General features: G+C 41.1%; 1 protein-coding gene across 1 annotated transcript; it reads left to right on the top strand.

Annotated features, from left to right (window-relative positions):
* Positions 1 to 5366: 5366 nt before the first annotated feature.
* LOC147442319 (uncharacterized) lies at positions 5367 to 8962 on the top strand. Its single transcript, XM_086529359.1, has 11 exons — positions 5367 to 5757; positions 5845 to 6112; positions 6198 to 6405; positions 6474 to 6605; positions 6712 to 6899; positions 6977 to 6993; positions 7177 to 7237; positions 7314 to 7588; positions 7672 to 8223; positions 8298 to 8419; positions 8504 to 8962. Exons 1-11 carry the CDS (start codon positions 5367 to 5369, stop codon positions 8960 to 8962), a joined length of 2673 nt encoding a protein of 890 aa, XP_086385485.1.
* The last annotated feature ends 4410 nt before the right edge of the window (positions 8963 to 13372 follow it).

Genomic DNA, 13372 nt, shown 5'->3' on the forward strand with positions numbered 1-13372 from the left:
GATCCACTTGGAGGATATTTTCTGCGACCCCAAAAGCAAGGAGCAGCAACACCCTGGGTGACATCCAAGCTACTCTCATTGATGAATTGTCTTCATCTTTCTCTTTGGTCTCCAATCACACCAAAACAAGTCATTTTTTGACCTGGCTCTGTGCGTCGTATTGCCCACATAGTTTTTGCGAGAGCAATCTCTTGCCATAGTCCACCATCATTTGCTTTATCATCTGGTTTTTTTTGCCCCCCAATTGGAGTTGTGACTGTAATATACTCGGGTCTGTGGCTATCCTCATCGAGCAAAACATTTGCACCCACAAAAATTGGTCTCTTTCTACGCGTACTTTTTTGTTGCACACCTCTATTCATCTCTGCACTCGAAATGCCAATCTCATTCATAGAGGAATGTGTTAGATCCACCAATCTTTTTGTGGATGACCTAGACGAATCTTCATTTAAGAAACGATCGGCCAAGTCTTTGATACCAGGGCCATGCGCACTATGCATACCTTTCAAATATGCATTATACCTGACGCTTTGAAGTACGACCATCGCCATGTCTGCACAAGCTGATTCATATAACTAATGTGGTCTTTATAACCCACCGATGCACGCATGCTTGCATGCTTAGACTCAGACAAATTTGTGGTGGGTATGAATGCACCAGTGTCATCTTGAGAAAGAAATCTCTCTCCCCAATGTGGAACTCTAACATCCCACCATGACAACCATGTTTCCAATGATGGAACCTCCCCCTCAATAGCATGACCTGCCTTCCAAAATCTCCTAAGCTCTCCTTTGCATACTTCGGCAACAATTTCACTTGGGGCACTACGCCACTTGCGGCACATGATTTTGTGCTCTTCCTAAAACGAAGCACGAATGCATTTGACGGTGTGTCGGATCATGCTTTTCTCCCAGTGAAAAACACAAGACCTTTCCCTAACAGGGTTAATTTTTTTAGGGCCACCAAAATAAACTGTGCGAACAGCTAACCAGTTGGCATTAGCCTCATCTGCCATGAATCCTCTGAAGTTAGGTTTCTCAAAACCAGCATCTATTACCACCTTATTTAGCATTTTCCAAAACTCTATCTGGGCATATTTATTCTCGACTGTGAACTCACATGATGCTATAGTCAGAAGCTCTCTGACAAAGGGATCATAAACATGTGCTGACATTGTAGGCCATCCCTGAGCACGATGAACATGGTAGAAATGGACCCACATATGTTCCAAATTGCCCCCTGGCCGCATTCTATTGACCAAATCCACGCCGCTCCCAGGTCCCTTTATTGACATTTTAAACACATGTGGTTGCTACTTATCTCGGAGTTGTCCTGGGTATAGAACACTTTGAATAAATGGGTAACGACATTTAGTCTTAAGATCCAACACTGCTTCAAGTCCCTTGGATGTGATGTTTCTTGATTGCTTTGCACTTACCAAACATTTTTCAACTCTGCGTTTACAAGAAAGGGGAGTAATTGAGTCTAAGAATTCAGAAAATGCATTATCTCCTAGCTCTTGACATTTCTCCCCACTATCTCCAACAAGTCTTTCTAATATGATTTCTTGAGTTGTGACCCGCTCCAATTGCTTTGGTGTTGAGAAAGGGTCTCTCTTGGCATTCTCCTCCAATATGCCATCAATTTGCAATTCTACCGCTCAGCTTCTTCCTTCAGCACATGGATGCTTGTGTTCTCCGAGATGAATAGCACATCTAGTACAATTAAATTTATCCCTGGGCAGGCAATAATAAATAACAGCAGGACAAGTGGCTAGACATTCGGGCATCTGTCCACAATGAAAACATGCTATGCTGCCATTCTCTTTTGCAACCAATCCTATAGGACAAGAGCGGATAAGACGACCACGCCATTGATTTTCATTTTGTATACTGGAGCGTATAAAATATGGACACTCAACATTGATGAATTTTAGATGTCCAGAGCATCTACTAAATCTCACAACTCCATTAAAACAATCACTACTGCATGTCATGTATTCTGTCCATATATGGCTATCATGTTTCTGCTCCATTCCAACCATACCTGAACAGCTTCCAGAAGGAGCCAATTCATAAGCAACGTATCCGTCATAATATAGTGGAAGCACTAATGACTTTTTTGACCTGTTGTAAAGCAACATAAAGGTTGCTCTTCAGCGGCACTCTTCTGATTTGCTCTATAATACTTGAAACATTTGCAAAACTGCATTGGACAACTGAGTCGACATCAATAGGTGATGACTTGCTCCCCTTCGAGCATGATAGTTGATTGCTTGAAGAAACATCCACCTTATAGAATTGATGCAGGTCATGGTCTAATGAAAATACAAGGTTTCCATTGGCATCTTCGCTTGGCTCTAGATTTACCTGAATCCCAGATAATGTTAATGGTCTCAATGAAAAATCGCTCTCCTGCAGATCAAAATGAGTCTTCACAGCATCCAATCTGAGCTCAATAATCCTCTTGTCAGAGATAACAATCAGTTTACTACTTTTTTTAGGTCCGTAGACAGTGAGTTGCCTGTTCATTGTGCATGAAAGATCAAAAAGCCGTTGCAAAAACAAGACAAATAGAAAAAAATAGATTTGATTTATAAACAGCTGTGTGAAATCTTTGAGCCACGTTTTGATGACGTGAAAAGAGGCATCATTACGTATACAAAAAATATTTCGTTTTTAAAATTTAGGCGGCCATATTGAGTTTGCTGTGACAACAAACTCACAATGGGCGGTTCGCCCCTCCACGTTTAGTAATGATTATGAAAAACTTTTAATTAATATTCTACTAAGGTAGCCCTCACACGCAGGGGTATATTGTGGAAAAAAATAACTATATATTGTGATGTTCACACGAGATGAAAGGTGTTATAGTTATTTAAAAAGGTGCAGTTGGCTCACCGCAATACAGTGATAATTAATTTGGACCCTTGGGAATCTCAACTTTGCACTGTAGATGGTTTTCATCTAGGTTTTCCAACTCCAAGACGTTGACACCTTTCGCAGCCTTCATTTCCCTCTCCTCCAAATAGTGCTCGAAAAAAACCTAGGTTTAGTGTAATCCCACCAACAAGTTTTGAAATTTACTTATGTTGTTTCACATATGTAGGAAAGGGATGAAACATTTGTTTATTCTTTTTTTGTCAAGCTTTGTCTTTTCCTTCCAATTTTATAAGCTTTAAGAGTTGATTTGATTTGCAGCTTTTTGTATTGAACATAAACGTTACATGCTCTCTGAGCCCCCTCACATTCACAAACTACGTATTTTAATTTTTTAATTGTTCAACCAATTTGAGAGGGAGGGGGTCGCTCCAATTCTCTTTAGTTATGAGAGGGGTAAGCTTTTACAACTCTCCACTCTTACGCAGGCAAAGGTTTGCAGGATTTGCAAAGGTTTGCAAGGTTTGCTCTTGCTCCTGCACCATGCCTCGTCGACAAACAACACGTGTGGAAGAGTCGACACCACGTGGGAGGGCAACCGCGCGGGAGAGCAAGTAAGTCCACACTGCCTCAATGCTACCATCAAAGCTGGAAGTCTACCTGTAGAAACGATGGAAACTAGTCCGCGTTAACGCGGACAGGTTTCCATGGTTTTTATAGGTCTAAGCTTAATGGTTTTTACAGGTGTCCATGGTTCAATTCAGGGTTTCTTGATCGAGGGAGAGAGGGTTTCTTGGCAGAGAGAGGGCAAAACATGGAAACAAGAATCACTCAAGACTGGTCTTTTCCTGCAGAAATCGTTCTTCCCCATAAATCATTAGGAATCGTTCTTCCTTAGAAATCGTTGGAAACTAGTCCGCGTTAACTAGTCTGCGTTAACGCGGACTGGTTTCCAACGATTTCTGGGGAAGAACATAAAGACATGTTTACTCTTTTTAAACTGATTTAAGACTCACTCCTTGAGCTGCATCACATGTCTTGCGTAGCTAATGCCTTGAGTTGCGTTAATGTGTAGCTGGCCTTGAGCTGGCCTTGAGAACCTGCGTAGCTGGCCATTTTAACCAAGGCTTTTGACTGGAAAAAATCACTAAACGATTGACATTGTCTCGGCTCACTGTAAGGAGGAACAAGGTTCAAAAATTGGAGGAGCAGGGTTCATAAACAAGACGACCTGTGTTTAGGTGAGTTATCAGAAAGAAAGTAAGATACATTGTCTCGGCTCACTGTAAGGAGGAACAAGGTTCAAAAATTGGAGGAGCAGGGTTCATAAACAAGACGACCTGTGTTTAGGTGAGTTATCAGAAAGAAAGTAAGATATATGTTGGAGAAAAGCCTTTGATATTAAGAGAAGCCATTATATTAAGAGAAGCCTTTGATATCAGAAAGAAAGTAAGATATATGTTGGGGGAAAGCCTTTCACATGATTTTTCAATCTTCAATCCTTGAGACATAAGTTAAACTACTCGATTAATTCTCCATTTTAATCAGTTAGTCAGTGCATATAATTTGCATGCCAATGAATGGAAATTAGTGAATGACGTTTCACTTGCTCCCTAGTTTGAAATATGATTTGAGCGCAAGTTGGGATGCGTGGGCTTTTTTGGGAGGGAGATAAGATTTGATATCTTGATCTCCCGGGTTCACAGCCCCTTCACTCTCATCACCAGGTGGTCCATTGCCATTGAAGTTTGTTCCTCATATATGATGCAAGAAACCCATTAGAATAGTGTAGGTATAGCACATGCAGCGAAAGGAGGTGATGGGGAATGGGGTGTGCAGTGATGAGGTGAATTGAGATGGATAGGCGACGCCGAGAATGAGCCGCTTCCAATCAAAACGACTTCTTCTTCCACTAAGCACATCCTCTCCCATCCCAACCCCCTAAGCTTGTATCTCTTAATACAATTTTTTGCAGATCATGGATAATTGTTTTGAACCTTTGTATGTACACCATGGTTGGTGTGGTGCTGTGTTCTCTCTTAAGAACTCCTTTGACAATCCAAATGTGAATTACGTGGCTTTAATAGAATGATACATGGATTTTCTTAATAGCTCCTTGATTATAGTCTCATTGTGAGCTTTTATAGAAATCCCCCAGCTGGCTTGTAAATTCGCTTGAAAAAATCACTTGAAAACAGTCTGTGTTAATGCGGACTGTTTTTATGCGATTTCCAGCAGGAGCAGTGGTTAGCAAATTCTTTGTAACTCGGAAAATTTTGTGGGAAACTTTTGTTTAGGCGACTTTAAAAGGAATGAATTGTTTATTTGAAATGCATCAATGGATTAATGATTAATAGTTATTTCTTGTATGTTGCTTATCTTTAAAGCACTTCATGCAGGGGAGTCTCACGCAAAAGAGGCAAGATTTCAAAAGTGCATACACCAATTGAGTGTAGTGACCAAGTTAGTTCAGTTGTCATCTCTGACATGGAAGAGGATAATGAAACTACTCAAAGTCAAGAGCTTGGCATTGGTTCTGTTCACGAAGTTGACAATGCACATGGTGCTGAGGAGGCATGTCTGGAAATTGTTCCATATGTGGTCCAAGCTGAGGTTGCTTCTGAGCTGAATGTTGGAGATGAAAACAGTCTTCACATGCATAGAGGTGAGGATATTTTGCAGAAAACCAGGATACTTAGTTGCTTCGAGTGTCCTCCAATTCCTCTCTGTCGATTAATTCCATATGCTCGAGTGCGCGGCTTGAGAGATGACGTAAGCGGCTTGAAAGCTGCTTTTGCAAAAGAAGGTTATATGCAAGAGAAGGGTGCTTTTATTGTATCTCTTTGGACATGTCAACGCGAGGACAGCTTTGTGTTAGGTAAGGATGTGGTTATTTAATGCACCCTAAATATTCTAGCCTCAAAAATGTAATGTTTGTAATACTGTACCTTTGATGCTTTCATAGATGCCATAAGAGACTCTCGGAATCCGATTTGGATAGATGTAAATCAAAACTTTGAAAACGAAGTTGCATCTCCTCCTGAATTGCATATCCTTTCGGAGAGGATGTTCTTCGTATGGGAAGGTAACCATAGGACCATAGCTTGGCATGCCGCTATTAAAGAAAAAATTTCAATGGTGAAGGAGAAACATTGCAGAGTCCTGTGTACGGTCATTGATCCGACAAAGGTCCCAGAGATTGCATTGTTGGCCAGTCTTCAACGAATGAATTTGTGAGAATCCATTACCATTTTGGTCTCATTACTTGATATTTTTTAATCAAGTATGTAATATATACGTTTTTAATGTCTTGATCAGCATGAATACCCATGCATTAGTGACTTCACATTTGCGAGATGAGCTAGTTAATTGTTCTCACATATGTGCTGCGGATCACGAAGAATATTTGAAGGGTCTATCAGAGAAAGATAGAAGCATAATTGCATTGGTCAGAAAGAGATATTCCAAAGGAGCAGAGCCTTGGTATCCATTGACGAGACGATATTTAGGGAAATTGCTATATGATGTATGTTCATAAAATTTTGTCAGTTTATCTTTGGTATTGGTTCTCTACTAATGGTTGTTTTTTGTTAGGTTCAAATATCAAAGGAGATTCATTCACGCATGGATCAAGCAAGGCAAAGATTGTCCACAGATGATTTGGTTAAAGAAGAAGAAAAAGTGATAAATGATCTTGCGCTTAAATACGGTGATCGAGTAGGCAAGGTGTGTGTAAGTGTTTTCCATTAGAGATGCTTTGATTATTTGCTATGGTTATGAGTTTTTTTATTTCATTTAGATGTTAAATATTATTGATCCTCGACTTGGAGAGGAGTGGTTGGCCCGTGTGTGGGCACTACGATGGGGGTCGGATAGTTGGGCCACTTTAGAGAAACTAAACTTGATTGCTCTCTATGATGCTCCTATTGAGAGCAAGATATTATGGGTCTCTTTATTAGAGTCAGATAAGATCACGAGGACAGCTTATGGTCTGAAGCGTGGCGATCAATTTTTTCGCTAGTTCACTGAAAATTTTGTTGACATTAGGATTTTTCTTTGGGTGAAGTGATTGTAATGTTTTATCTTTACTTTCATAGCTGGATTCGTAGAGAGGGTTTGTTGCAGCGTATACTTGATAGAGCTACAGTTCTTCTTTCGGATTTTGGTGGTTTGCCCGGGGGTGTTATTGTGCCACTTGACTTTACACTCTCTATGTACTTTGAGGAGCTCAAACTACAGGCTAGAGCTCACCTCTTTCCTACTGAGACTAGCCTTGAGGCCAAGACAAAAGATGCAGAGCTCTTGGCAATGAAGAAGATTGATACCACTCCCATGGCGGCTCAGAGGCTTCTATATCGGTGAGATACACAAACTTTATTTATTGTTAAATTTATTTTGTGTGTAGGCAAGAGTCTAATAGAGTAATATTTGTAGGTATTTCACATATTTACACTCTTTGGGACACATTGCTATGATTCCTATGTTGGCCAAGCAATGGACAAACATAGCTATAGTTGAGAGTTGTATGTATCCCACATCCATGCATCACTTGTCGGAGTGGGAGTTGGTTCATTGTCCATGGTGGGTGGACATGGCCAAAGGCCATGTCTTGGCTAGAGAGAGAGAGTTGTATGAAGAGATGAAGAAGAGCCAAAAGACCAACACACAAGAAGAAAACCCTTCCTTAAACCAGGATCAACCAGCTACTAGTAAGTGTGCTTTGTTATTTTAATAGCATATACTAGAAATGTGTTCGTTCAAAGAGAGAGAAAATTCTTTATTTTCTCCATAGGAGGTCGCAACAACGTCAAAGAAAAGAAGATTGCGGATACGGAATCTCTACCCACACATGGTGTGCTACTTATGCTATTTAGTTTTTTTATGGAGAGTCTCTTGGATCTTGTGTATTTATGTTTTCAAATCATTGCAGATGTGCACGGAGCTCTAACTGCTAGGAAAGTTCTCTCTTTTGTGCATGCATCGGACTTTCCTACTGTAGTCACTAGTTCTTTTAGAGATATCAGATGTGTGGCTATGGTAGGGGATTACATTTCTATTGCTAGTGACTTTCGTGCGGGACTCAAAAATTCAGTTTGGACTCCCCTCCACGACCACATGCTGAGAGCTCGGCCAGATGGAGTACAGTACACCAGGGTGGGTGGGACTGTGGCATGGGCAGCTGGCTTTATATTTTTGGATTTGCCATTTGGTGGCTTGCACCATGCATCAACTATGACGCCGTCTTGGGACATCTGCTCAGAGGATCATGTTCGCAGCGGTATTCATCTAGCATTCTCTACTCTTGCAGATTCAGGGTGGTTATTGATCATGGCATCATGTGTTGGTGAGTATCATTATTCAATTGCATTAAATTCATATTTAATAGTGATACATTTAAACCATGGTTGCCATGTTTAGGAGATAGCATTTGGTGGGTGGAGCGATTTTGTAGGGCGTTTGACATGAGCATTCATCGCCGCATTGTTCTTCTGCATCATGACCCCTATGGTTTTGTTCATAGCTATGGGGAGCATATTGAGGTAACGCAAAACCTAGTGACATCACACATATTTGGGTCTTGGTGGTCCGTTCATCTTTAACTTTTTTTATTGTTGTATTTGTAGTGCGATACCTCTATGCTATTTTTGGTTCATAGACGGGGGATGCAGCCTCCATGTTTTTTGGCAGAGAGCACCTCTATGTTTCACTCTCTTGGCATGAGTCTGACAGATTCCATGATGAGACATTATCTTCCTGTATCCTCTAGAGCCCTTGCATCTACAGGAGAGCCGTTGCGTGGTGGTCTACAGATGAGTCACACTCTTTTATCATGCTTCATGGAGATGTTGTGCAGACGTGGTGGTATTTGTTTAGAGTTTGGGTGTGGGACAGCACTAGTGCTAGCAACTTGTCTTGGTACTGGACGTGCATGTGCTTCCATTGATAATGATGAGGGCTTGATATTGACATATGTGCAGCCTCTACTACTGCCTCGGCTGCGGAGTGTTGATGAGGCTTCCACATCTGTGGATGTGGAGGATGAGGGTGACACGCCTGGTGGGAACCCATATGATGACTTGTGAGGCTCCTACCCTCCACTTGACATTTTTTGTTTAATCTATGTTGGTAGACTATTTGTTCTTGAGACTTTGGATATTGCTATATGCGATGTATTAGGCTATCTATTGTGATGTTACTATATGCGATGTATTAGGATATCTTTTGTGTTGGGTCCATAATCATGTTTTTTGTTTCATTGAAGTATTTTGCCAGTTTATATAGAGAAGATTGCGAGAGGCATGACATCAAGCACCCAATACGACTATGAGCTACAAAATCAACGACGGAGACGCAATGTGTTCATCGATGATGAGTGTGACTCAGCATAGTGATATGTGATACACATCCATAATCTCTAGGGAGTTTTTTTGTCATCTTTTTGTTGTGATTTTTTTGTGTTTATGTAAGATATACGGTTCTTGCAACTTGGTACCTTGGGAGTATTGCGTGAATTGTTTAGTCAAGACTGGTACTTATTTTTAGTCAAGACTTGTTTCACCTTTGAAATTTCTTAATCCATACCAAAGCTCGCCTCCATAACTACGTGCACTTTTCTCTCACTCTCACTCTTCCTCTCCCCTCCTCTCTCTCTCTCTCTCTCTCTCTCTCTCTCTCTCTCTCTCTCTCTCTCTCTCTCATCTTTTGTGGTGATCAAATCATAATTTATCAGCAATGGTATATAACCCGTTCTTTGGACGGGAATAGAAAGAAAAGGAGAGAGCCATCACAAAGTAGCATGAACCAAGAGGAAAAGAAATTGGGGTAGGCAAGTGAGTGAATCTATATTGGTTTGAAGATGCTTACTAAAGAATAGGTTCTAATCCATACACATTGATATAGTTGCATGATGGGAAATCTTGCTTCCTATTTTAAAAATGTTGTGTGTGTGTGTGTGTGTGTGTGTGTGTGTGTGTTTCTATCTATCTATCCCTCTTTTCGCGTGTGTGTGCGCGTTGGGGGGGGGGGGGGGGGGGGGGGGGGGGGGGGTATGTAACTTTCGTTATCATAGAACATTTAGTCTCTGCAAGACTCTAATATCATCTCTCTCTCTCTCTCTAAGTGTGTTTCTATCCCTCTTTTTACATGTGTGTATGGAACTTTTTTTTCATAGTTTTGTAGCAATGCTCTCTGTTCAAGTATCTCTCTCTCTCTCTCTCTCTCTCTCTCTCTCTCTCTCTCTCTCTCTCTCTCTCTCTCCCCCCCCCCCCCTCACGGAGGCATATATGATGGTTATCATAGAACATTTAGTCTATGCAAAACTATAATATCATTTCTCTCTCTCTCTCTCTCTCTCTCTCTCTCTCTCTCTCTCTCTCTCTCTCTCTCTCTCTCTCTCTCTCTCTCTAAGTGTGTGTTTCTATCCATCTATCCATTTATCTATCTATCCCTCTTTTTTACATGTGTGTATGGAACTTTCGTTGTCATATTTTTGTAGCAATGCTCTCGGTTCAAGTACCAATGTTCAAGTATATATATATATATATATATATATATATTTCCCCCTCCCCCTCACTAAGGCATAAATGATGGTTCGCTCAAAAATATCCGCTCGGGGTATGGTGAGACTCAATCCCTCCTAACTTGTGGGCATAATGCAAGAAACTGAGGCCATGAGATATCAGGACCCTTACCTCTCATGTCTTCCAATAGGTTGTATGGAGCCATACCATGTCCAAGAGGGAAGTCTTGGAGGTTGATACGACGTCGAGTCCTCTTAGCTTCCTTGGTCTCCTTTGCCTTCTTTTCTCGTCCATGGTCACTTTGTGATGTAACCCCTTCTTTCTCTTTACCTTTTCCTCGGCCACGCTTAATGCCATTTGCTTCCATGTCAACCTCATTTGAGTTTGTCACCTCTACCCCATGCACATTTGGGTCTGGCAAAGGTGGAACTCCTTCCACTCCTTGTGGAGGTGGTCTTGCTCCATTTGGCTTTGTAGAAGCCGTGGTTGCTGACTAGTTCCTTCACCTGCATTCATCACTGGGTAATTCAAGTTAGGTCTCCCTGGCTCCCCACGGGGCCAAGGACAATTATACATCCCATGTCAAGACTCTCCGCAATTCCAACATTGTAAGACTCTCCTAGGTCGTGGATCTCGCTCTTCAGACTTCTTTGCTTGTCCCTTTGGACCTACAGCTTGTGCAAGGTGAATTGACAGGCTGCTTAAAGATTCATTTAACTTCTCAATCACTTCCACCGCTACCTCAGGAATCTCCTTGGATGTTGATGCTTGTGACTTACCTTTGGGTCTAAGACCTTCTATTGGAACCTCTCCCCTTATGCACTTGAGTTTCCTATATTTCTCAGCAACCCTAGTTTCAGCTGCATCAAAGGTAGCAGGTGCACCCGCCTCAACTTTTACCTTAAGGTCAAGAAAGAGTCCGGCTATGAACCTCTCCTTCTTTAGAAATTTTGCACCATCACCAGGGTTAGCAACATTTCGTATCCATAGAGCCCAAAGACGTAGAAACTCTTGCTTGTACAAGTAGTAGTCATCTAAGTCTTTTTGCTTATGAGAAACAATGTATTGCCATAGTTTTTGAGTGTTTTGGGGATCAAAGAAGTATCTCTTGAAATGATTCACAACTTTCGTGTAATTCCCTTTAACTTCCTCAAGCAACGAGTCAAACCAAGTGCTAGCATCTTTCCTAAGGACCACTTCAAACATCTCTACGCGTTCTTGATCAGTTACTATCCTCTTGATATGACAAGACATCTTGAAATTTGCTAAAAATAATTCTGCATCCTCTCCAGGCTCTCCAAAGAAAAGAGGATATCCGGAAATTTGGCGTTGGGACTCCATTGAATCGGTTTCAAAGTGACAACACGTTTTTGTTTTTCTTTCTTTAAAAAATTTACACAATAATGTTTTCTAAATTGCAATCTATTCTACAACAAAATAAAAATATTCACATCAAATGACCTATGATAATCAATAAGAGGCAGGATGACAGGATTTGGTGATGCGAGAATTTCTCCTACTCTTTGGGCACCAAACATGAACACCATACGTTGTTGAAAATGGATTTTTCTACTAATTGCAATGTTTATTCTAATGTGTGGAGTGAAATGAAAGGGGAAAACCTCTATTCTTGGGCCATTATCCATTGTCTATGCATGACCTTATGCTTAAACCATAACAAAAATATAGACGTCCAAACTAAGGTCGTACCAAATGAGAGGCAAAATAAAAGGATTTACTGATGCGTTTATCTCTGCCAACCTAAGAGGACCTAAAATTCTACGAATTACACGTTGAAATTGCAACTTAGTACTAACAATTATGTGTACCTTTTTCCTTGCAATGGGAATGAAGGGATCATACAAATTTTCGTGATTCATGCAAGCTACTTGAATATACTAAGGGTTGAGCCTACACAAAACATACACAAGACGTCCTCACTAGGGGCACCAATTTGAGGCGGTCCGGGGCGGGCAACAAGAAGAGCGGCCTCTAAACACCCTTCGAGGCTCCCGTGCTGCTCAATTGGGGTTGGGGCAAGCACAATCAGAGACAACAACAACCCACAGCCAGAAACCAAAAAAGAAAAGGGGCACCACCTAGTTGTAGATGCAAACTAGGACGCACGTGGTATCTCCTTGTACTCAAATGCACAAAGAGAGGGGAATGCAAGATAGCCACACACACCAAACACAAACATTCACCACGACAGAGAGAGGAAACGAACATAAATCAACTTGAGCAACTCAGTCTTAGCCTTAAAGACTAGATACACACAAAGCTTGATGAGAAATAGAGAGACAACACAAAACTTAACCTTGTTGCCAATACACAAATTGTCTTAGGGTCACGGGAGCCCTCTCACCGAGCACCCTCTTACAATTCACCTTTTAGGCAAACAATTCAACAAGCCCTCAAACCACCAAGCATGAAATGGCACAACAAACTTCAAGGAAAATATACCTTCAACCACCTGATGAGCCAACTTATCACGTCAATTTGGAAAGAAGAGTCATAGTTGCAGCATACAATTGCACCCAAAACTATAAATCTTATTTATGCACAAGAGTAGGCTACAAGTGTGGTGAAGAGTATGGCATACACTCCACTCCTCTAGATGGCATAACTAACTTCAAGCTTCTCCATGCACCTATGTGTAATGATGGAATAGAGCACTCACGATGCACACACTCTACACAACTAGGCTTGAAGAGTGGTGTGTTATGTGTTGAGAATGGTGTGGTGTAGTGTGATCATGTGATGATTTACAAGGGAGAGAAGGGCTCTATTTATAGGTTTTAGAAGCCCCGATTAGGATTAGGCCTAATCAAGTTTATTTGAAGGAATAAAAGATTATGTATATTTTTTATTTTTTTTAATGAGGGTGGGTCTCTCTTGTCCTTTGAGTCACATGGATGCGGGCTCAAGGGAAGAGAATTATTGAGGATGAAAGGAGAGAGGGATTGAGTGAAT

The sequence above is a fragment of the Adiantum capillus-veneris genome, chromosome 14 (genome assembly GCF_014529385.1).
Source record: "Adiantum capillus-veneris isolate H3 chromosome 14, ASM1452938v2, whole genome shotgun sequence".
Classification (NCBI taxonomy): domain Eukaryota; kingdom Viridiplantae; phylum Streptophyta; class Polypodiopsida; order Polypodiales; family Pteridaceae; genus Adiantum; species Adiantum capillus-veneris.